The 24,237-nt window shown below is 33.1% G+C and overlaps 1 protein-coding gene across 3 annotated transcripts; it reads right to left on the bottom strand.

Moving 5' to 3' along the window:
- Positions 1 to 1,384: 1,384 nt before the first annotated feature.
- LOC143233670 (uncharacterized) lies at positions 1,385 to 22,537 on the bottom strand. Of its 3 annotated transcripts, XR_013018269.1 has the most exons (11): positions 22,148 to 22,537; positions 21,217 to 21,413; positions 20,578 to 20,625; positions 10,630 to 10,891; positions 7,885 to 8,140; positions 7,020 to 7,102; positions 6,117 to 6,266; positions 4,223 to 4,351; positions 3,903 to 4,003; positions 3,070 to 3,152; positions 1,385 to 2,039 (listed from the first exon to the last, which is right to left on the bottom strand). XR_013018269.1 is itself a non-coding variant. In XM_076470155.1 (10 exons), exons 1-10 carry the CDS (start codon positions 22,383 to 22,385, stop codon positions 1,944 to 1,946), a joined length of 1,542 nt encoding a protein of 513 aa, XP_076326270.1. In that variant the 5' UTR covers positions 22,386 to 22,537; the 3' UTR covers positions 1,793 to 1,943. The 3 variants fall into 3 exon arrangements, 2 of the variants coding, with proteins under 2 accessions (XP_076326270.1, XP_076326271.1); XM_076470155.1 differs by lacking the exon at positions 3,903 to 4,003 and having other exon boundaries at positions 1,793 to 2,039; XM_076470156.1 differs by lacking the exons at positions 3,903 to 4,003; positions 20,578 to 20,625; positions 21,217 to 21,413; positions 22,148 to 22,537 and adding an exon at positions 12,660 to 12,749 and having other exon boundaries at positions 1,793 to 2,039.
- Between the last annotated feature and the right edge of the window lie 1,700 nt (positions 22,538 to 24,237).

Raw genomic sequence — 24,237 nt, 5'->3', positions numbered from 1 at the left:
CATCTACATAGACATAATAGTACTGTCTGTTGTATGCCCATGTAAATACTTTACAGGGTGTGGATGAATATTCACCAAAACTGGTACAGAAGTTCATCACGTCCATGAAGAAATACACACAAATTTTCAATTCTGCATTTTGTAGTTTTCATGAATGTTTTTTTGCAATTTTGTTTAACCACTAATTTGTCCCTGTTATAGATATTCACCAAATTTGGTGTAAAATTTTGTTGGGTCCATGAAGAGATACATTCAAATTTAAGGTTTCATATTTTGTGTTTTGATGTTTTTCTATGTGTTATTGGGTTTTTTTAAAATTATATATAAAGGAAACAACTTTTCATGTCCTAATATAAACTTTCATTAATCACAAATTTACGTAACTTCCATCCAGGGTACAGAAACCCCAGCTAGTTTTATTAATTTAATAATTGTAAAAGTCTGCTATTTAGATATTTTTGTCTTTCATGCCAGATTTATATGTTTCTTGCACAATCCATGTAATGATAATAATGGATAACAATATACCACTAAAACTGATAATCACACAGTATCCATTATTCTTAAGTTTATTCTAGTTTCAACTTATTATACTTTTTTTTTTTTTTTACTTACTAAAGTTTCTAACAAAATTCAAGATGAAGTATTATGGCAAACACCTAAATAAAAGACTGAACGATTATTCATGTAGGTTAATGTTGCATAATTACACCTGAACATCCCTGGAATATTTAAAGAAACTAAAGACTTAAATTTTGCACACATCTGATAAGTAGTACCAGACTACTGAACCTAACTTTGTGCACAAGTAAAATAAGCTAATGCTCCTTCCAAGCTTCAGTTTATGTTATTTGGCAATATGAAGATGGTACTTCCAACATAGCATTTTTTAACCTATTGCTTCTTACCAGAAGCACTAAAAGTTCTTTGTCAACCTGTATATAATTGCAAGAACTAAAAGGACTTAAAAAACAGTTACAAGTTTAAATATTTTATTAAGAGAGATAAACAGAAAAATAAGGTTTAATAAGTACCAACTTAGAATAAGTAAGATTTAAGATGAAGCAACACAATGGTTTTAAAAGTGACTAATCACACTTGAATTTACTATACCCTATCAACATAACCATTAATTTACTTTTGGGTTAAATGTCTCTTATTTTATTAATGCAGCTATTACTGATATGTATGAACAACATATATATCCATCATATCAACTATTTCAAGTTGAGAGCTTCCATTGTGAATCTTTAATGAAACATCCAACTCAAAACCAACAGAAACAAAATCAAGAACAATTTATTTATGCTTTTGAACTTGCAAGATGATTTAAATCTTTTTAGAGTCAGTTTTCTTATCTGAAATAATTTGATTCCAATCAAAGTAGATATTTTTCAGTTTATTGGATAGAAAATGAAATAAAATAATTGGACATAACAGAAAAAATCACAAGCCACACTCACAATGTTAATAACTAGTGATTATTTCAACCAATATATAAAAATATCTGAAACATTTACACAAACAACTATTTCCATGATATTAGATTTTCAAAACCACATTACTAATCACTATGTTTCTAAATTATATCAATTTGCTGTATTCCAGAAGTGTAATAAACATAATTTTCATAACTAAAACTGATCTATGATTTTGCTTTTCATATTTAAAGCTGAAATTAATATTTCAAAACAAGATATGTTTTTGTATTTAACATAATAAAAAGAACCTAAACATGAGCAACTATCAGCAAAAGAAAAACTTAAACTATTAACTGAACAGAAAAAAGTGTCAAACAGTTCTAGAATCAAATTAATACTAATGTTTGGATGATCTGCTCTTTAACACTAGTGGCTATTCAAAGAAAAAACACAGCTATACATAAATTTATATCACAGTAATAAAAACAAAATAATATGGAACACGTGTAATGCAATGAAGAATCAATGAACAGGTGAAAATGATATAAGATCTCCAACTTTTGAGATATGAGACCGAGTAAATCTTCTCGAGAAAGGAGTGAACAAGTGCTCTCTATCCTGCAGGGTTAAACATTAAAATAATTAAGTAACAACAACAAAAAATTGCTATATACAGTACCTAACTTTAAAGGAAAATTGCTAAATTCAAAAATATGCTTAGGATATTTATAGTTTAAAATCTACTTAAACTCAAACCATAACCCAACAATTTTTCCTACATTATTTCACAGAAAGCACAAAACAATAGACTAAAGTGAATCACACGTGCACTTTTGTTACCTCATACAACTTTAGTTAGCTTAAATGAAATTAGCATTTAAGTTAAATAACAGAAAGAAACAGTTGATTTGGTTCCATTAATCCAACATTTCTAAATACAACATCAAATTCAATGATATAATGTAACATACACAGTATACACAACCTTTATCAACTCCATAAAATTCATTTCAAATATTGTGCCTCTAAGTGTAATTTTTATCACCACTGTTTAAAAATATGTCAGTTAACTCAATGATTATGGAGTTAAGGTATTGTAGTTTTAATGATTTTTAGTTTTCGAAAAGAAATAACAAAAGTGTTATATCTTTAAGGTTGCAAAACTGGCAGATGTGATTAAAATCAAGCTCTTGATCATACTTGTTTTGTAATTAATAATCAATGAAATTTTCACTTGTGAACAAGCCTGTCTTATCCATCCATCCTGTAGAGAGGTTGAAAACCACAGTTCTACAGTGACAAACTGTGCCTGTTCTCTCTTTAACACATTCAATTAAACTTCAGAACAGTACACATTTCAAAGTTTCACCAACTTTTAACTGTATACAATTCTCAGACAAACAATTATCACATATTTACAATTAAGTACCCAGCAGGTGATAACTATCTGCCATAACTGTTAGTTCAATTTACACTTGGATTTTGCTGGTATTTGTTTTTTTTTGTCAAAATTATCACAATCTGATATTAAAACATCTGCTGGAATACCAGTGTGTAAACTATTCTAAACCCCATAGATATATACATTTTACCAAAACAAAAAGAGAGGTCTAATGGTGTTTCATATAAACAGACACTGATTAGTTACCTGGTCCATCTCTTCTTCCACTGGATTACTAACACTTGAATCTTGCTCCTCTCCAGACAGATGTAACTTTTTTTTCTCAACATCTATGAAGAACACAAAAATAGTTGGAAAACACTAATCATGAAAACAAAACCAAAAGGAGCTATCCTCTTGTGGGATGAAGCATACATATAATTGTGTTTGTTGTAAATTTAAGCACAAAGCTATACAATGGGCTATCTGTGGTGTACCCACCATGGGTGCTGATACAAAACTTACTTTTAACATTAAAAGGCCTCCAATTTACCACCAAGCTGCTGAGGGGGTATGTGTGTGTGTATATATATAAAATACTTGGGTAGAATTTGTATTATGTAGATAAAGTTGAATACTTTATTAATAATGATGCTAAGTATTTCTTCATGGAAATACATGTTCACATTGTTTTAATAAGCATTGCAAAACATTAAACAAAACCTCTTTCTTTTAGTTGGTTAACTTTCCTTTAAAAGACAAACAAAATGTTTGAAGAACATATAATAAGTGCCATATAGATGGATGGAAGAAAATAACGTGTGTGAAATAATGCAATTATGTAAGATTCCAATTAATGCAACCCTATAGAGAAATTAATAAATCGACTACTGAGAAATGTAAAAAACAAACCAAAAAAACCCTTCTAACACTATTATTATTATTTTACATGTAAAACAGTTTTAGACTTTTAAAAAAAACATGGTAATTTCAAGTACTAATAAAATATAAAAAGAAAAACCTAATTTTTTGAAATGTTTGCAAAAAAAACAAACAAAACAGCCTTGGGTAAAATATAATAGTAATAATAATAAATTTACTTCAAAAAATTCCAGACATGGCAGTTATCAAGGTGGTTAAATGTGCTCAGAGGTTGTTGTTAAATCTTCAATGATTCTAGACAGCAAGATCTCGTTTCCAACTGTTAGGAATTCAAAAATGAAACCAAGCTAATAAGATTTGTGAACTTAAGTTACATTTTAGAAATACCCACTTAAATCTACTGAATGGATCATTACACACAAAATTTTATAATATTTAGAATGTAACACTTAGACTAGTAATAGTGTGACATCAGGGAATGGACTGTAACCAGTAGTACATCTTGATCTGTGATAGATACTGAAAGCAAATGTCTTACCATTGTTATCAGGTGTAAAAGTCCTTTCAACAGAATTTTTGTTGGAAAAGTATTGTTCTACAATAACTTGTTCCATTGCATTTTCTTTGTCTTCATCACATCCTGCAGCAGTAGCTCCCCCTACAAGAACTGAAATTCCGACTGTATTATACAAGTTGGAATTTGCTTGGAGTTAACAACTATCTTTGATTACTATGTTTTTATGATGCATAAGTTCATTAAGTTGTCTTCCACAAATAAAATAACTGTCAACCTAGATGAACTAAGAAAACTCAATGCACTACAAACTACAATTCTTAGCTTGGATGGTAGAGGTTTTAGTGAGTTTTTTTAATGTAAGAACAAAATATTTTGTTTAACAGTCAGTGAAAAAATCACAGCAAATCAAGCAAACTAGCATTCAAAGAATCCATTTTCCACAATATTTCATGACAAATTGCCATTTTATTGCAAGAAAATCCTTTCAAGAAGGACAAGAAATGCCAACTAACAACATGAAATCATCTTACCTTAGCTACAATACTGTATAAAAAATATTATGGAATAATAACTTAAAAATCACAGATAAATGTTCAAAAATCATTAAAGATAATTAGAACTCTAAAGTATTTAAAAAAACACAAACTTGTACCATGCTAGTTGTCTAAGAAAGACTACTTACATGAAACTAGAAGAAATGTTGACACTAGTTTCTGATTATAAAAAATAATAAAAAAATTAAATATGTAAACAGAAATAATGCCGTTTCCTTTTCATTAGAAATTCTGCTTAACAAACTGACAGAAAATCAACAAATATTGTATGCAAACCAGGTAATTAGGTTAAGCAAAGATCCATTAAAATCCTAATTTCAACACCTCCCAAAGCCACTCCAAGCTACATTTTTTTTTTCTTTCACTGACTGAGTTTTAATGTTTCTTCTCAAATGAAACATCAAAGGTAAATGTCTAAATAAAAGCTATACAAAATGAAGTAATAAAAAAAGCAATATTTTTAAGCAGCAACACAGCACAAAATGCCTTCAACAAGGTACTCTCCAACCCACCTCTTCATCTACAGATCAAACTGAGAAAGCAAAGTGCAATTCAGTTTCTATTATTACCAATGACAGGTGAGCTAAATATATACAATTAAAGAAATAAAAAAACCAACCAAACTTAAACTGTTAATTAAATTGAACATGTTACCAGAGTTAAATACTCTCAAATCTCATCTTTCTTAATTAAAAACAGAATTACTACTTTGATAATTAACGTTTCTCTATATAATTATCAAACTGTTTGGTAAAGTACCTTAGATACATTTAATATTTGTGGGTCCATTACAGGGTGTAGTAAACATCTGAATACTTTCTAAATGAAACACTATTTTTCTATGCTGTTTTGAAAGGACAACATTTCACCAAGATTGTGAAAATGTTAAAAGAAATTTCTAACTTAAGTTTTTCATTTTAAGATACATTCTTTCAGACTGAAATGTTTGTGACAAATACTGAAATTTTTGATATATTTAAATATTTAATTATATATCTAATTAAAAAAATAAGAACTTAAATCCTCAGAATATTTTGGTATAATGGCTTCATCAGAACAGTTTTCATAATAATGAAGTATTGAAAAAAAACTAAATTAATATTAGTTTTTATTTTCTGAATACACTTTCGTATATTTATTTTAAAAAACAAACTTATTCTCAGATTTTCAGTAATTAATAAAACAAGTAAACTACATACTTAAAAAAATACACAAAGTGAGTTACAAAACAAAAGTCATACATTTTTTGTTCTGCAGACTACATTTATAAATCAAAACTGGATGTTAGCCAGTGGTTCATTGATAGCGATAGCTGGGCTAAATAAGCAAAACTTAAGTGTTTAATATCACTTTGGGATTACCTGTTTCTTGCATTTCCTTTATATCTGAACTGGACTTTGACAGATTCTCTGATAAAGGATAATTTATTCTATCAGAACATGAATACTGCTCATCGTTAACTGATTTCTCTTTCTTTGTTTTTTCTATTTCTTCTTCAGATGAACTTGTAGCTACAGTACACAGAAACACAAGTGTTATGTCAAGTAGCATAAATCTCCAAATGGAGAAGTAAAAAAAACTTAATATATCTTGCTTTATTCTAGGTGGCAGAAGGAGAGCTTATCTATTCCATCATGTGTGGAAGAATACTGGTATATTTTTAAATAACCTGTTCATTCTACAATTTTATTATTGTCTTTTAAATTAGTTTATGTTTTAACCTTTAAATAGCAGCCATCATCAATTAATGCTGTTACTTACAACATTCCTACTGTTTAAGGGTTAGAGTACAACTGTTTATGGAAACTTTTTCTATTAATTTTCTTAATATGATTGAAATTTTCTACAGTTTTCCATAACTTTATGTGATAAAAGACAGCATAATATTTTGAAATGATTTGTAATAATACCTTCCTTACATTATAGAAAAAGACAGCATAATCATTTGAAATAACTTGTAATTTGTAACTTGTAATTGCTGAAAGGGAGAGACAAACTATGAACTACTAAATTCACAGTTTAGCATGCTAGCCAGTAGGCCATGCCTTGATCACAAATATAAAAATTTGCATTCAATTTCTTTTTGGTACTTTGTACTTTGAAAGAAAGTGTCTAACACACTTAAGGTAAATAGTCATAAGATAAATATCTGTAAAAGAAATGAAAAATTCTCATTTTTCCCTAACTTTGACAATTAATTTTGTAACTACCAGTTATCTGGATCAAAGTAACCTTCTATTATTTCTTTAAAAAAAATTACCAACCAGATGTTGTTTCTGAGGTAATCATCTCAAGTAACTGTTCTTTTAACAATGGGGAATCACTTTTTATTGGAGTAGACGAGGCCCTAAAAAAGAAAAGAACAAATTAATAGGAAACCCAGACAAGTCATTTTAATTAAACTGGTAACAAGGATTATTATACACACAATCTTTTAATTTTGAACCAATTCTCAGTACTTTATAAAACGTTTAGTGATCTATTTCTGTTCTAGAGATTTCTTGATTTAACACAAACTTGAATCATTACAAAATCACAATTTGCAGCTCCCTCTAGCTAACAAATAAAATAAAAACATTGAAAACACAGTTGACAACATTGAAAATAACTAGTAGTCACAAAATTAAAGTGCCAATTAGCCACAGTCATCAAAACCTTTGAATAAAATCATCACCATCATTTCTAAGCATTACTATTACCATATCCACAACCTTACTTTCTACATAGAACAAACACTATCATATGGCTGAAATACATGGCTAATAAGCAAGTATAGAACAATATCTAAGTTTATATAACTGTAAATATCAAATTGATGATGCCTATGGACTCATTATGATTTATTTTAGATCTATGCCTAAATCTTATGTTTGGAGAATAAAAACTTGAGTTGTTATAAAGAAATAGTAGTTTGATACATAAAAATATTTAACTTTTGTTTCATGCATCATCAGTTCAAAATTTAACCAGAATTTTGGTAATTCTCAGCTCATTGTACACTAAAAAATATCAACTTTGCAAGTACAGTAGTACAAATTCCAAAACTTAAGTTACATAAAAAATTGTACAACATTTTATGAGGGTGACAAACTGTGTGAATCATGCACCAGCAACTTGTACTTAACGTACCTTCTTGAAATGTTACTAAACAAACCCTCTGGTGGACAGAGAAATGACACGCCCACAGCAGGACTAACTGGATTAAAATTGAAGGAAACGAGATTGTTTGGAGCAGTAAAGCTGTATTCTGTAGGTGCAAAAGAAGGGTTTTGGGGTGGCTTCTTAATGATGCTGATGTCTGCTGGAAATGGTGTCTCTGGCAAGGGAGAAGGTCCAGCTGGCAAACTGCACACATCTTTCTTTGGATTTTCATTTCCAATTTTACCTAATTTAAAAATCAAAATATATCTCCATAGTGATACATTTTTAAGTGAATAATAAGTGAATAATTTTCAAACACGTGGTGCACATATAATTCCATATCAGAGCTTTCATAGAACTTTCGCAACAATTACCTTCGAGTAGTAACAATTTTAAACTGTTAAACTAATGCACAAGTCTGTGAAAAACTGGCAAAAAGTTTATTACACTCTTTCAATACCTTTAGTCTTAGATCCTTGTTGTTGTTTTGCAAAATGAGCTTAGATCTAAAACAAAAAAGTAATTCAGATCTTTCTTGAGCACAACAAGGAAACAAAATATACAAATTGTTAAAGTTTTGTACAAGTCAGTTCCTATGTCTTTTGAACAGATATTTTAAGAAACGGGGCAGAAATCAGTTGTGTTAATTTAATTCATTATCTTAAGACTTATTGCACAATTAATTTGTACAAAAATATCCAATATTAGGCTTCTATTGTCATTTGCACACCAATAACTATAACACCCACTGTTAAAACAAGCAACTTCTTTGACTGTAAGGATGCAGATATGTTAAATCTGATGCAATAGAATTTACGAAAGGTATCTTATTAGTAATTATTCTAATGTATTAATAAATAGTAATTATCTTCATTTGAAATTAAATCAATAAAGAAACCTGCATTTGATGCAACATATTTTGCAAATGAATGAATTTAAACGGTTTTGTTGCTGCAATTTAAAAAGCAGACCTTTCAATTTTACTACAGTTTAATATATATTTACACACATGTAATTTTAAAACATACAAGTTGGAAATATTCATACTGATAAATATTGTAACAGGGATCAACTAATCTTTTGTGTAAGTTTATGTTGCAAAGTAAGTTATAAAAGACAACAGAGGTGAGAATATCAATGCATTTCAAAATTAAAAGTCCCAAGTTTTATTTCTACATATTAGATTATGCTTTTCTTGCTAACTAAATGTTCAAATTTTCATTGTTCTTACACATTAGATACTTCTTTCTTGCTAATATACTAAATGACATTGTTATTGCCAACTGTATTGTTTGGAGAGAACTGACAGGTGCGATTATCAGCTGGTTGTGATCAGTGCTTCATTATAGTGTCAACTATTGTGTCACATTAAAAATTGTGAAAAGAAAATGACAGGACAGAAAGAGAAGAGCTTAAAGTTATTCCCCACACAATACAATCATGCACAACTGCAGCAATACACTTGTCTTTGCTATATTTACAATTGTAAGTTATTAGGACCATGTAATTAACATGCATTATTCAAAATCTGTTAAATTAGTTTGTTTTTTTTTGTTTTTTTAATTTTGCTCAAAGCTAAACGAGATCTATCTATGCTACCTGTCTGTAATTTAACAGTAAGTCTAGAGGGAAGGCAGCTAGTCATCACCACCCACTACCAACTCTTGGGCTACTCTTTTACCAAAGAATAATGGGATTGACTGTAACATTATAGCATCCCCACAGCTTAAACGGTGAGCATGTTTGGTGCAATGGAGATTCAAACCCACAACCCTCAGATAATGAGTCGAATGCCTTAACCCACTTGGTGATGCCAGACGAGGTTAAATTAGTGTTCTGGAATGTATGTATACAAGGTTTAAGAAATGTTTACATATTCTATTAATTTGATAAAAAAGATACAATTTTAATTAACAGGAAAGAGTTAAGGATAACAAGATCTGACTTTTCTTTATTATACAAAGTTCTTCAATGTTTACTGAAAGCTGAAAGTTTCATAAAATCAATGTCCAACTTATAAAGGAATAACATAACAAGATACAAGGAAAACAAACCTTTTAGAATATCTTATCAATGACTCAAGGTTAACAGTTACTTAATGCAATCCAGTAAATGTTTGGAACTTACAATATTTCTCAAACAATGATAATTCTAGTGTTTCAGGCAATCACAATGAGTTTAAGATAGCTTCTAACAAATGAAGTGACCAATATTTTATTTCTGTAGTTCCAAACAGTAAAATTGTGAAATTCTTTATTCTTATACCAATAAAATCCATCTTTGTTAAAGAGACTTTTTACAAACTAACAATCTACCCAGAATAAACACCTCTTTTTCCAAGTGTTTTCCATTTATGTTGTTGGATATGATTAGTATTAGTTTGCAACAAAGTGAATAAGAAATATAAAGCATTATTATAAACTGTAGACAAATGCCAATTTTATTAACCTTTCAAAGAATCATGCTTCCCTATGCAGTTCTTGAAATATGTACAGATTAGTATTGCAATTCATTATTTGTTTCCTTTAAAAGGTTTGATAAATTTCCCTCACGTTCATACATATAGGCTGTTTGCTCCTTATCTTAGATGAACAGTTAATGTTGTTTCACATGTTTGTAACAGTCTATATACTAAAAGAATTCTTGCATAAAATAAAAATTAGTTTTAGATGCAGAAATATTGTGACCACTAAACTTTGTACCTTATCCTTAAACAAACAAAAGAAAACTGACCACTAGAAGACTGGAGCATTTCTTGTGTTCTTATTTCTTCACATTTCTGAACTTTCAGATGACTTGTTTTCGATCTTGTTACTGGACCACCCACGACAGGGAATTGAGCTCTCATTTCTCCTTGTTTTGATGTTTCCATCTTTCTTGTTGTGGTGTTTTGCTTTGGATGGGAAGGCTTAGTTGATCTAATAGATGATCCAGTAGTTTGAGTCTGAAGATTTGTTGTCTGTTGTGATTGTTTGGTTTGCATAAGGTTTTCAGACTAAATGTGGTATAAATCATAGTGATTAAAAATGTAATCTTTAATTTATTTTGTATCAAGTTTGTGCAAAATATTCCATAAAAATAACATTCCATGCTTTTTTTAATCTTACGTTCAACTTCATTTAAACTAAAAGGATTAAATTAGGTTACTTCTATGTTAATACCCTTCTCACAGTGACAAAAAATGCAGGTCAAAGTTCACATCATTTTCACAAGTTATTATACTAATTTTAACTTAGTGTCACTTTCAAGAAACTAATTTGTAAAGCAGTAAGTATTTGAATATCACATCAAAATAAAGTATAACAAATTCAACAGGGCAGTTAAAGACTAAGGTTCTAAATTTTTGAATGGCCAAACTTATATCTTGAACAGATATCTATGTCAATATTTTCTAGGTTAATGATTATTTTAAGACATATTTGTAAGTTTAGTATGTTAAGTTTAAATATCTGGTATCACAATTAAATATATTAATGCCATTGAAATAATCAACTAATTAAAATGAGCAATTCTGATTATTTTCATTTTTCACCATTCCAAGCATGTAATCAAAATATTACCATTACAATTACTCAGGCCAGCATGGCTCAAAGATTATGTTACTTGCCTTATGAATATAGGGTTCTGAGTTTGATTCCTGTTGCCATTAACCCCACTTATCTATCCAGCAGTAGCCCACCGTGGGGATATTGTACGTTTTGAACTTATGAAAAAATCACTAAGGCACCCTCTCTAACATTAAATAACCACTTATCAACACCCACTGCCAACTTTTCAAATCAACAAACAACTCTGATATGACGACTGCTGCTAACTATTACTATTTACATTGACATAACTACTCATAATGGTACTATGTATTCAGCTTGCATACAGTTCACAACTGTGAGGGTGTGATCTAGTTGCCCTTGATCGTTTGTTGTTCAGTTTCTACCTTGCTTGGACTAAAATAGCTTTAACTTAGTATATTTTCTACTTAATACAAGCTACAAATATTATGTTAAAGGTTAGGTTAATAAACATTTAAAGCATGTTAGCATTCATTATTCTTTATTTGGGGAGTTACTGCTAAATAACAGTCTAACAATATCACTAAGACACTAACCTACTTACACAAATAGAAATTTTGTTTCATTACGACTATATCTAGCTAGACAGGAAACCCAGACAATTAAAAATAAAGCTGTAACTGTTGTCATGTGTTACTTGCATTAAACAACAGGTTGAACAGTCACCAAGTGTTTTTGTTTTATTTACAGAATGATAATGTTTTATTGTCATGTGTTACTTAAACATTACAAAGTACAGTTTAGTTTGGTTTCTCAAGCTCGTGTGTTTTCTTCCAGTCTGTACCACAATATTTAAATGTATTAATAATTCTGATTTCAATACTCAACAATTCCATGTTTAAAACAATGTTTGTTTTATGCTTATCAATGAGTTAACTTTTATGTTTTTCACAGTAATGATGGAAATAGAACCAACTAATTCAAAACATCTGTAAATGATGGGTTGGTTGGTTGATTTAGTGTTTTATGGCACAAAGCAACTAGACTATCTGCACCAAATATCCAGTAAAAAGTTAAAAGTAAATTTAGTAAAATTCATAAAAGGAAATTAAAGTAAAACAAAACAAAGTTTTAAAAAAACATAAATAGCATAAAACCAATGTTTACATCTACTCTACAACATTAAGAGAAAAACTACAGTAATACAAGTTGTAAAGGACTTTCTGTAGCATAATTGTAATTACCATAACTCACCAGGAAGACTAACAGGTAAGTACAAAAACCACCGTTAGTCACCTGAAGTTGGCCTTTCCAGTCCTGGTTCCGCATTATTTGACAATATGGCCATTTTCCAAAAGAAAAGTAATAAAAAGGTTTTAAAAGACATGTAGTAAAATTATAATAATAACTCGCCAGGATGACTAATGGGTAGTTCAAACAGCAGCATTAGTCACCTGAAGCTGGCCTTTCCAGTCCTGGTTTCGAGTTATTTAATGTTATGGCCAGTTTCTAATTTCAAATCAAACTAGATATGATTTTTAAAAGGGAGCCACATAAAAAAGGTGTAATATATATATTAAAAAACTTAAATGGCATTAAAAAGATTAATCACCTTTAAAAAACTACAAACATTACCAAGGTGGACAGTGTCACCATTACTAATAGCACTGTCTAACGTTATGGACAAACCTTGGGACAAAACATGTTTAAAATGGTGCCATCATTGAGATACGTAACAACAACAAGAAAGTAAAATGTGGCATATTGTGATCTGAGTGTTACAAAAAATACACACTGGTGAATCAGTTCCAGATAAAAAAAAAAAAAAAAACGATGAGGTAAAAAACTGTGACCAATGCATAGTCCAGTTAGAACAACTTCCTCTTTCTGATCCTTACAGAAGCAAGATGGCCAAAGTCCAATATAAGGTTTTATTTGGTAAAGCTTGTTTTCGCATTGTTTATTCCAAGTTGACTGCCAGCTAGCACAGAGCTAAGCCTTGAATACAGGACCACAGTCCATGAATGGGACAGGCACAGCAGTGATACTGCCACAGCAGATAGATTAAGCTGCACTGTCAACGAGCTTGTTCCCGCGAATACCAACATGGCCCAGTATCCAGAAAAACTGGGTAAAAGTAGATGTTAAAGAGAAATAGGCCACTCAGTTTTGAACATTGACAAGAACAGGGTGTGAACAAACGTGAAGCAATTCTAGGGCCAGTAGAGAACTAAGCAAGTCAGTATAAATCATGCAGTTGGAGTACTGCTTAGCTTCCATGTGATCCAGGGCAAGAAAAATGGCATACAGTTCAGCAGTGAACACAGAAGCTGTAGAGGGGATTCTGCGCACAACCACCAAACCACAACAAACTATGGCAGAACCCACACAGTCACCTGATTTCGAACCATCTGTATAAATAGGAATGGAAGGATGGGTCAAAAGATGTTCAGCAAATAGCAGACAGTATTTCCAATCAGGAGTGTCTGCTTTTCTCAGATGACTTAAAGATAGGTCACATTTGGGGACTGTAAGAAGCCATGGTGGGATGGGCTGACCAGTGAATTCTGCAATGTTATCCAATGACAGACCCAATTCATCCAACTGCGTCTGGATACGAAGGCCAAAAGGAACAATGGCAGATCATCTGGTCTGAAAAAGTATGGCTCACCAAGGAAGGAAAACGCAACCCCAGGAAGGTAGGATGCTTTGGTAAGGAACAAAGTTTTGAAGCATATAATAAAGACAGTTGCAAACGGCAGAGGTGCAAAGAAGGTTCATGAGACTACGTATAAGCTCTGTACTGGGGAAGTACAGGAAGTCCTAGTGCAAAGCCAAAGTATTTCATAATGAATAGAGTCTAGCATCTTTAAGGCCGATGGTCTGGCAGAGTCATTGATCAGTGATCCATAGTCGAGTTTCGATTGAATAAGAGCACAATATATCTTTAACATGGAACATCGATCCGCTCCCCAACTGGTGGTAGAGAGGACACACATTTGACCTGTAGCTGCTTAATGTTTGATTAAGCTTATGGTCAAAAATAAGCCAAGAACTTTGTCTCAGGGACCACAGGCAGCAAAACTTCACCGATACGGAGTTCAGGATCAGGGTGAATACCCTGTTAGCAGCAAAAGTGCATGCAAATGGTCTTAGAGAGAAAGAAATTAAAGCCATTTGCTGTGGTCCACTTTAGTACACGATTGAGGGCAGTTTGAAGTTGCCGCTCACTATATCTCATGTTTGAAGACTGACATGAGATGTGAAAGTTGTCAACATAGAGCCCGTTTGCAACAGTGAGAGGGAGTTGTTCAGTGATGGCATGAATCTTTACACTAAAAAGTGTGACACTCAAGACACAGCCCTGAGGGACTCCAAGTTCCTATAGAAAAGTACGGGAAAGTATCGAACCAACATGAACTTGGAATTTCCTGTACATTAAAAATTTTTAATAAAAATGATTATAGTCATAAAGACAGTCAATTTGAAAGAAAAGAGGTGAATGCTCTACCCGAGTCTTGATGGCCAAGAAGGTGGAGGAACAAGCAAAAGTGCTAGATACCCAGAAAAAGCTTTCACCTAGTGTGTTGGTGATGCTCGTATATCAGCGACTTCTTGGCCATTACAGAGTAAGATTGAGAGAGGGACGGAATTGTAATGCCCACTGACCTTTTGAACCCTGTCCCATATGACTTTGGAACTGGTGGTAGAAGATATACTAGTTGTGAACTTAATCCAAGATTCCTTCTGGCTTTGACGTCTTACCCACCTAGCATGTGCACGGGCCCACTGGAAAGAGATGAGGTTTGAAAGTGTGGGATATCTACAGAAAGTATCCCAGGCCCATTTTTGAGCCTTCCGTGCCATGTGGCAGGCAGGATTCCACCACGGAGGAGTATATAGTGGAAAAACGTGTCAAGGTTTTAGGAATACATTGAGCAGCTACTGTTGCCACGCAGTCGTCTACTGATAGCTGACAGACGATGGCAGGATCAAGTTCTGCGAAAGCAGTGAAAGTGGACCAGTCTGCCTGATTCAGCTTCTGTGATCAGAGAGCATACGCTCTACAGAGCAAACCCTCCTATCAATAACAGCACTTCCCCAGAGGGGATGGTGTCCATTAAAGTCCCCTAGAATAAGAAAGAGAGACAGTAACTGTTCAATGAGAGCATCAAGGTTTGATTGATCATATGTCTCTCCAGGTGACAGGTAGAGAGAACAAACAGTAATTATATGACCCAAGCAAACACGGATGGCTACGGCCTACAAGGATGTGTCTAGTGACAAACACAGGGTGGGCACATGCTGATCAACCAACAGTGCCATCCCTCCACGTATTCGTCCATCACACAGCCTGTCATTTCTGTACAGAGAAAACAGCTGAAAGGTGACTGTATCGGCAGGTTTCAGAAATGTTTCCTGTAAGAAAAGGCATATAGGATGGTAGGAAGCAATCAGTGTTTTGATGTCATTCAGATTAAAACATAAACCTTGACAGTTGTCATTAAAAATAGCCACCTTGATACAATGGAACGTGTAGGCGAATTGACTGGAGAAGCTTTCTGTTTACAACAACGTCTTTTTTCCTTACTGTCCTTATTTGGGGAGGTTTATCGACCTCCATGGATCCTGCCCTGGGTCGATTGAGCAGGTCTTTGTTGTTGGAAGAGGATTCCAGTGACTGAAGACATGAACGAACGATTTTTTGCATCTTGGGGTGGGAGAAAAAGATGTATCTGAAGAAATGCATGTACCTGGAACCAAAGGATGTGGATCTTGGGGTTTGTTGGAATGTATGGGAGGAACAAAGATGGGTGTAGAAGTTGATTCATCAACTTTTTTAACCATGGAGGTCAAAAGGCTTTTCATTTGTTTTGAGAATGATTCTCTTGGAGGCACAGAGATCTGCCTGCACTCCCACTCTAGTTGTGGAACAAAGTGCAGCAACATATGTCCGAGATGAAGTGGTGGACAGCAATTTCTAAGCCTCAGGATAAGTAACGAGTTGTTTTCAAATGCTGCACCTTTTCTTTCTCCAACCATTTAGGGCCTGAACAAAAGTAGGAAGCGTGAGAACCATTGCAGTTGACACAATGTGGGTCTGTTTCACACTCATAAGCATCGTGGTCCTTGCCACCACAACAAGCACATGTCAGGGAACCACGACATGACGTCTTTGAGTGACCAAACCTCTGACACTGGAAACATCAGAGAGGGTTTGGAATGTACAGCTGTACCCTGCAATTTAAATAACCTGCCTTGATGGTGGCAGGTGCACATGGCAATGTAAATGTCAAAACAAGGATATTTGTCGGCAGTGTAACTCCATCTTTGCATGTGGAGATGCGCCTCACTGCAGAAACTTCTTGAGTGGAGAAACCAGCAAGAGTCTCTGACTCGGGGACATTCTTCAAATCCCTCTCAACAATAAATCCTAGTGATGAATTCAAAATAGCATGAGGTGTAACTACAATAGGTATATCCCCAATTGCTTTTGAATTCAAGAGGAGTTCACTGTGTTGGGATGCGGATGTTTCAACCAATGTCTCCAGATCGAAGCTTCTTTACTGACTTTGGATAGTCAGTAAGACCCTCCAGTCCCTTCTGAATGAAAAAGGGAGACATTTGCCCTAAAGGTTTCTTTGAAAGAGAGTGTAGGATGAGAAAATGAAGTACAACTGGTGGTACAGATGTTGAAGATTGCTGATCAGTCTTCAAGACGTGGTCATTTACCTATTGACTGTTTTTTCACTATTTTATTTAAATTTTTATTTGGAGGATCCATAGGAAAAATGAAAATTTTGTTGCCCACTGACCCCACCCACCATGGAGTCCTACGAAGCTATGCACTACAATGTCAAGCAAGAACACTGCAGCAACACCAGGGTTTCATGAGCACTATACCCAAACACCAATATCAGACACAATGTCCACAACACCCATTGAGAACTTCCAACACTAGTACTTGGTTGACCCTAGCCCAAGTGAACCAGCCAACTGACCCAAGGGAGCCACCCAAAGGCTGCCCGTCTACAGGAATTCAAGGCCAAAGTGGTGTGTTAGGGTTGAACCCCTCAACCACCAGGATCCTCTCCTCCCCTTCACAGGTCGCCACACACAGCAAACAATGTTTTGATGTCATCCAGATTAGAACATAAACCTTGACAGTTCCACTGTATCAAGGTGGCCATTTTTAATGATGTGCAGGCAAATTGGGTGGAGAACCCTTCTGTTCACAACTATGTCTTTTTTCCTTACTCTCCTTATTCGAAGGAGGTCTATCGAACTCCATTGATCCTGCCCTGAGTCAATTGGGCAGGTCTTTGCTGTTGGAAGGGGATTCCAGACTGAGGACATGAACAAATGATTGTTTTGCATTTTGGGGTGGAAGAAGATGTATCCGAGGTAATGCCTGTACCTGGAACCAAAGGATGTGGATCTTGGGGTTTGTTGGAATGAATGTAAGGGACAGAGATGGGTGTTGAAGTTGATTCATCAACTTTTTTAATCATGGAGGTCAAAAAAATTTTTTCATTTGTTTGGAGAAGGATTCTTTTGGAGGCACAGAGAGATCTGTCTGCACTCCCATTAAAGTAGTGGAACAAAGTGCAGCAGCATATGTTCAAGATGAAGTGGTGGACAGCAATTTTTGAGCCTCAGGATAAGTAATGTTATGAATTGTTTTAAAATGCTGCACTTCTTTTCCTTCCAACTATTTAGGGCAAGAACGAAAGTAGGATGGGTGAGAGCCATTACAATTGATGCAATGAGGGTCTGTTTCACACTCGTAGGCATCATGGTCCTTGCCGCTGTAACAAGCACACATCAAGGAACCACGACACAATGTCTTTGAGTGACCAAACTGCTGACACTGGAAACATTGGAGAGGGTTTGGAATGTATAGCCATACCCTGCAATTAAGATAACTTGCCTTGATGGTGGCAGGTGGATGTGGTGACATAACTGTGAGAATGAGGACATTGGTTGGCCCCTCTGTAAATGAAAACCTTTCCTTGATAATACTGTTTTAAATATAATACTTCAGTTCCAACTTTATCCATACATATCTAGTGTTAGCACAACATTTCTTGTCACATAAAGAGTACTGTATTTAGTTTTACAACAAAATCTAAGGACAATTATTTTTCACAAAGAATTGATTTATTTGGGATAGTAGCACATTCTTGTAAACATCTATAGGCAGAAACTTATGGAAAAGTATTGTATTTTCACAAGTGTTGTACTACACTGTATATATATCAAGTTATTGTATCTGAAGACATCTATCATAATTAACAGAGAGTAGTTTAAAAATGTTTCTAAAAATAAAAGAAAATAGAAATATGGAGGTCTGTTTAATGTAATCAACTAACAAGTACAACAATTAATCACTTAGCAAATTCCACAAACTGCTTGGTTCTAATCACGTAACTACCAAACACTTTGTTTTTAAACTACTTGGGAAAAGAAATATGAGAGGTAGATTTATTAATAAATATGAAGCCATCTGTTGGACCCAAAGCATAAAATATTTGATTTTTTTTCCCACATTCTTAAGACAATAGGAGAAAAAACACTAATTTAATATTTCAAGAAGATAGATTACACTCTGGTTAAGGTAGTTTTATTTTACTACCAAGGTAACTGACTCGAGAAACAAGTTATCAAAAATAGTAGGTTATCACATTCTGCAAGGGTTCTAGAGGTGATACAATGATTTCCTGAACAATAAAGGCTGAGTTCAAGTTTTTCAATTTTTTCCCAGAAACAGTCTAAACAATGAAACTGGTAACAAGTCAGTGGGAAAAATGTTGGTGGAAAATGTGACTGAGCTAATTCTGTCATGCTTAGCTACCATAATACCTGACTGTGGAAGTGGTTTCTGTGCAATTCTCATAAAAGTTTGTTTGTTGAATTTTGAGCAAAACTACTCAAATATTATCTGTACTATCATCCATACATTTGAGGTGATAGACTAGTGGGAAGGTAGGTTATTTGCTTTAGAACTAAGTAACATTGGGGTATCTGCCATGACTGTGAGGAATTAAACACCAGATTTTAGTAAGTCTATAGACATATTGCTGTTCCATCAAATAATGAGAATGTAGCTATTTAACAAATAATGAAATTCACCATGATAATATAATACTCCCAAGGGTAAAAGGACAAACATTTAAGCAAAAAGGATACGATCCTGTGACCTACAGGTTGCAATTCAAGCACCATAACAATCAGGTCAACATAATTATTCTCATTTGTTAAACCACACCCAGTGTATACTTGTAGGTTGTATCTGTAGAAATATTAAATACAGACATAAAGAGAGGTTATAATTTCATTGTATGGGTCGTATTTAGAGTTCTGAGTTCAGTCTCGGGTTTCTTACCTTAGAAGGAACATTAAATTGTTGGAATAGGTTTAAAGAGATGCACTAGAATGATAGCTGAGATGGAAAACTTGTCATATAAGAACAGGTTAAAGTTTTTACAAGTGATATTTTTTGCCTCAAAACAAAAAAAGAAAAAAGATGTGGGGATCTGGTCGAGGTGTTTAAGATTGCTAAGAGATTTGAAAGCACTGATGTTTTATCTTTTTTTTTTACTTAATGGTGAGACTGGTAGAAGCAGGAGACACAGATATAAATCTTTGCAGGGTAGAAGTCAACTTCAGCTGAAGAAAGCTTTCATTTTCTTTGGAATATGTTACCTTCAGTTGTGGTATACGTAAAAAGAATTTAAGAAAGTTCAATGGAATTATTGATAAGCATTGGAATGATAAGGGCTGCTTCTGACTGTTTCATTTTAAAGGTGGACCAACAGTATCTTTGTTATTGTTAAATTATATGTTTTTTAATATCAGCATTTCTGCACATAAATATAACAGCTTATCACAAATGACCCAAGTTTTATGCTGTAAAGGTTACAGAATTTCAGAGTTGTGCTCATGTTTAAATGAACAGAATCTTTTACCATACATAAATGTACACTTGTTACGTTTCAGAGATAACAGCAACATAAAAATAGCTCATAGCTGCAAGCTTCACAATTTTCTTTACAAATATAATTGCATACTATTGTTACCAAACATACCACTTGTTGATATGTAACATATTGTAGCACAATATCTTAAAGTCAACAACAAAAACTAATTGAAGGTAAGTTCATTCATATACCTGGAAGCTGTTTTTCACTGAGGTTTTTAAATTCCACATCTTGGAGGTCTGACAAAAAGAGACAAAAAAAGAAATCTTATATTCTAAAAAAAAAACTATTTTTAAGTCAGAATACATTAAATATCAAAACATATAAACATCTTTTCCTTCTGATTTTACTAAAAGCAAAAACAGCAAGATTAATTTACAATGAAACATTTCCTGAAATTTCAAACACTGTTTTTTGCCTGTTATCAAATACAGTGTAAAGACCTAACCAAATGGGTGAAATCACAAAGTTTCTTTACAAGATACACACCAGTTTTCTCCACTAGTTCATAGGACTAGAGTTCAAAAGTTTGTGGTTTCCTATGTTACTAAGAACCGAATCTCACTGACACATAAGCAAATTCACGTATAAACAATTTACATAAAAAGTAAAAAAAGTTGATGAACCATAATGGTAATTCAAATATTAAACCTTCAACTAAAATATATATTTTCAATTTTTTTTTGTACCAGTTGATATTGAAGTACTGAAAGTTTTATGGTACACTACTTTATAAATTACAAGTTCAGTAGAAGTATTGACTGCACAGAAAATGATCATACCATGCATACTATTTTGTTTACAAATGGAAAAGTACTAACAAGACGTACATTTGTGTTTTCTTTTTTCAGAACTTTTGAAGAGGAAGACATCAAATATCTAGGAGGATCATGGTCTACGTGGCCAACCTTAAACACTGGCTTGTGCTTATTCATTTCTATCTTTTTTTTAAAGTCCCGTTCAGTCTTCCACTTCTTCAGCATTTCACGTCTATTAATGGCTTTACTTGTTTCTTGACTCGAAGGTTCTACATAATACACTATATTTTAATTACGCATTTTCTATTTCATGTGTACATATTTTCTATTTGTTTGTTAATTATAATTTATGAATTTTTCATTTAATTTCAATTTTTAATAATTTTGTTATCAATTACACGTGGCTTTTAATATTTTGTTACAAGGTGTTACTGTTAGTAAAAATGATTTGAATTAAAGTAATTAAAAAAAAAACTCTTCACATCCAAAAATTAGTTCATTAAGTTCCATTTGAAAGATATTTTACAGTCCAAATTTCTTCAATTAAAAAGGTATATTTTTAAGTCTAAAACTAACAAGGATTTATATAAAAGCATAATAATACATCAATTTTTTGTTATAGTTTCATCGTGTTTTTTACAATACCATTCTTCAATATCAAATACATTAGTAACAACTTTCTCCTGTACATTTTGAATTTTTTTAACCGTAGGATGTTGAGGATGTAAATTTAATGTTACTAATAGACGTAACAGTTTTCTTACGACAAAGCCACTTCGGGCTATCTACTGTGTCACCGATTTTAGCACTTAGCGCTGTACTAGCGTTGGACAGGTGTAATAGAGATTAATTAGTTCTAGGAAAATTACTATTAATAATATACTTCTTACTACAGTACTTTAACTTTTAAGCTGTATTACAAGTACAATAAAAAGTTGTAACACCACTACTATGGTAGGACACCTAATCTAAATATAAACATTTCTAATAAGTTTTATATTACCATTTGATTGGTTCTTCAGCCCACCACTATTTATCGGTTTGTGAAATTCAACATGAAGTTCAGCAAGTGGCTCCACTTCACAGCTTGTAGTACTTTTACTACTACCAATATTCCTTCGTCGTGATAACTGTTCATGCCGAATATCCTTTCTGTCAAGGGTTCGACGATGTGCTCGTAAAACTCGGCTATCAACAGCACTGCTAAAATTTAGGGATTTTTTTTTGTACAAAGACAACATGGTGATATAACTTTAAAATATGAAATAAAAACTTGTTCAAAAAAGGTTTACAACACGATGTCTGACAAAAATGTCAAGTTAGAGAAAAAACAACTGAATTTTAATATAAATTCATGTCACACAACCTCCTTACTTTGTTACTCTCGAGACAATATTTTGAACAGACTTACCTTAACATACTGCTCTCTGCTGATTGGTCAGTACTATCCAATCCTATTTTTCTTCGTGAAAAGTCCACTACGTAGTAAATCATAAGAATAACGGAGAAATACAACAAAATAAAAATAATACATAAATATTTTAATATTCAGAAATATAATTCATTTTCAATTGTTTTATAAGTATAGTTAGCGTTTTCTAATAGACATTTTAATATTATATATATATATAATTTCTTTCTTTTGCTAATGTGTTTACTTGGACCTGCATGCGTTATTGATTTCAGAATGAACCCTTACCCTAAAAAAAATCCAAGAATGTGCGTGAATATCAGTGTTACAACAGATTTAATACCTTACATACTCATTACTGCACGCTTTGTTTTCGAAATCATTAAGCCTACAGTATCTCATCCTATAATCCAATAGTTATGTTAGAAAAAAATAAAACAGTCTTAACAGACTAACCACCTATATTCGAAGTCGCAAGTTTGTGTTCTTTATTTCTACTATCTTAAAAATACAACACAAAATATCAGCAACCTTTATATATTTTATTAACTCCCCGAATAATATTGTAAAATTAAATAAGATTACTTCTGTGCTCCCCCAGTGGCACAGCGGATTGTCTGCGGACTTTTTTCTAGAAACCGGGTTTCTATACTTGTGGTGATCAGAGCACGATAACCCATTGTGTAGCTTTGTGCTTAATTCTAAACAAATAAGATCACCTCTTACCCTTTTCTCAAGACGAGGGCAGGCATAGTGCTCTGTATATGGAGATACACAGGTGGAAAAAATATTACATTAGTCTTTCTTTTTTACACATTTTTTCTTCTGAATCATCGTCTGTTTTAAGACCCTACTACATATAGATAATACAAAACTACTAATCATTACATCAGAAGCTTTATAGGCTGCCTTGGGACTGCATCAGTCGTTTGCTGGCTGAGAGTCAGTTTATAAGCCTATCTGTTACAAAGTAAATGTGATAGACCATGGCCAGAAACACGGAAAAAAAGCAGACTATTTATTCTTTTGAGTAAAGAAGAGAATACTGCTAGAATAATTAAATCTAACCGACCTACCGTAAGCTGCTTGGTCAAAAGGCAAAGAGAGACTAACTGTGTGAAGCGGCGAAAGGGGAAGGGGTTGGGGAAATCTTCTTCATCATATGAAAATTTAGTTCTGAAACTCACTACAGAATTGTCGACTGTCATTCACATATCTTAAAAGAATATTGTGAGAAATTCCAAGGGTAACTGTCACCATGTGCACCGTCTATTCTCGCCTGTTTTCAGCCAGTCTCTTAGTAAGACATCTAAAAAAAGAAATTCATCCTCGATAACCAGATGATGAAGTTAAGCCTCAACTGGGCCCGAAACAAAATCAACAAAAATCATGATGACTGGATTGGAGTTATGTGAGGCATAGTGATTTTCTCAGACGAATCAGTGGTCAACCGGCAAGGGTATGATGGAAAAAGCTTTGTACCGCGTTAATATGGAGAAGAGTTTCATCCAGCATATTGGAATGTAACAACTGTAAAGCATCTATAGAGTTGAGTAGTAATGATGATGCATCTCTGGCCAGGGTATGGGACGCCTGCATTTTGTGAAAAGTATCTCTAATGCCAAAAAGTACATAGAGAACCTGGAATCCAACCTGGGATCACTTTGGCGGAGCTAACTAAT

The sequence above is a fragment of the Tachypleus tridentatus genome, chromosome 12 (assembly GCF_004210375.1).
Source record: "Tachypleus tridentatus isolate NWPU-2018 chromosome 12, ASM421037v1, whole genome shotgun sequence".
Taxonomy (NCBI): domain Eukaryota; kingdom Metazoa; phylum Arthropoda; class Merostomata; order Xiphosura; family Limulidae; genus Tachypleus; species Tachypleus tridentatus.
This window is presented reverse-complemented; position numbering and strand designations above follow the sequence as displayed.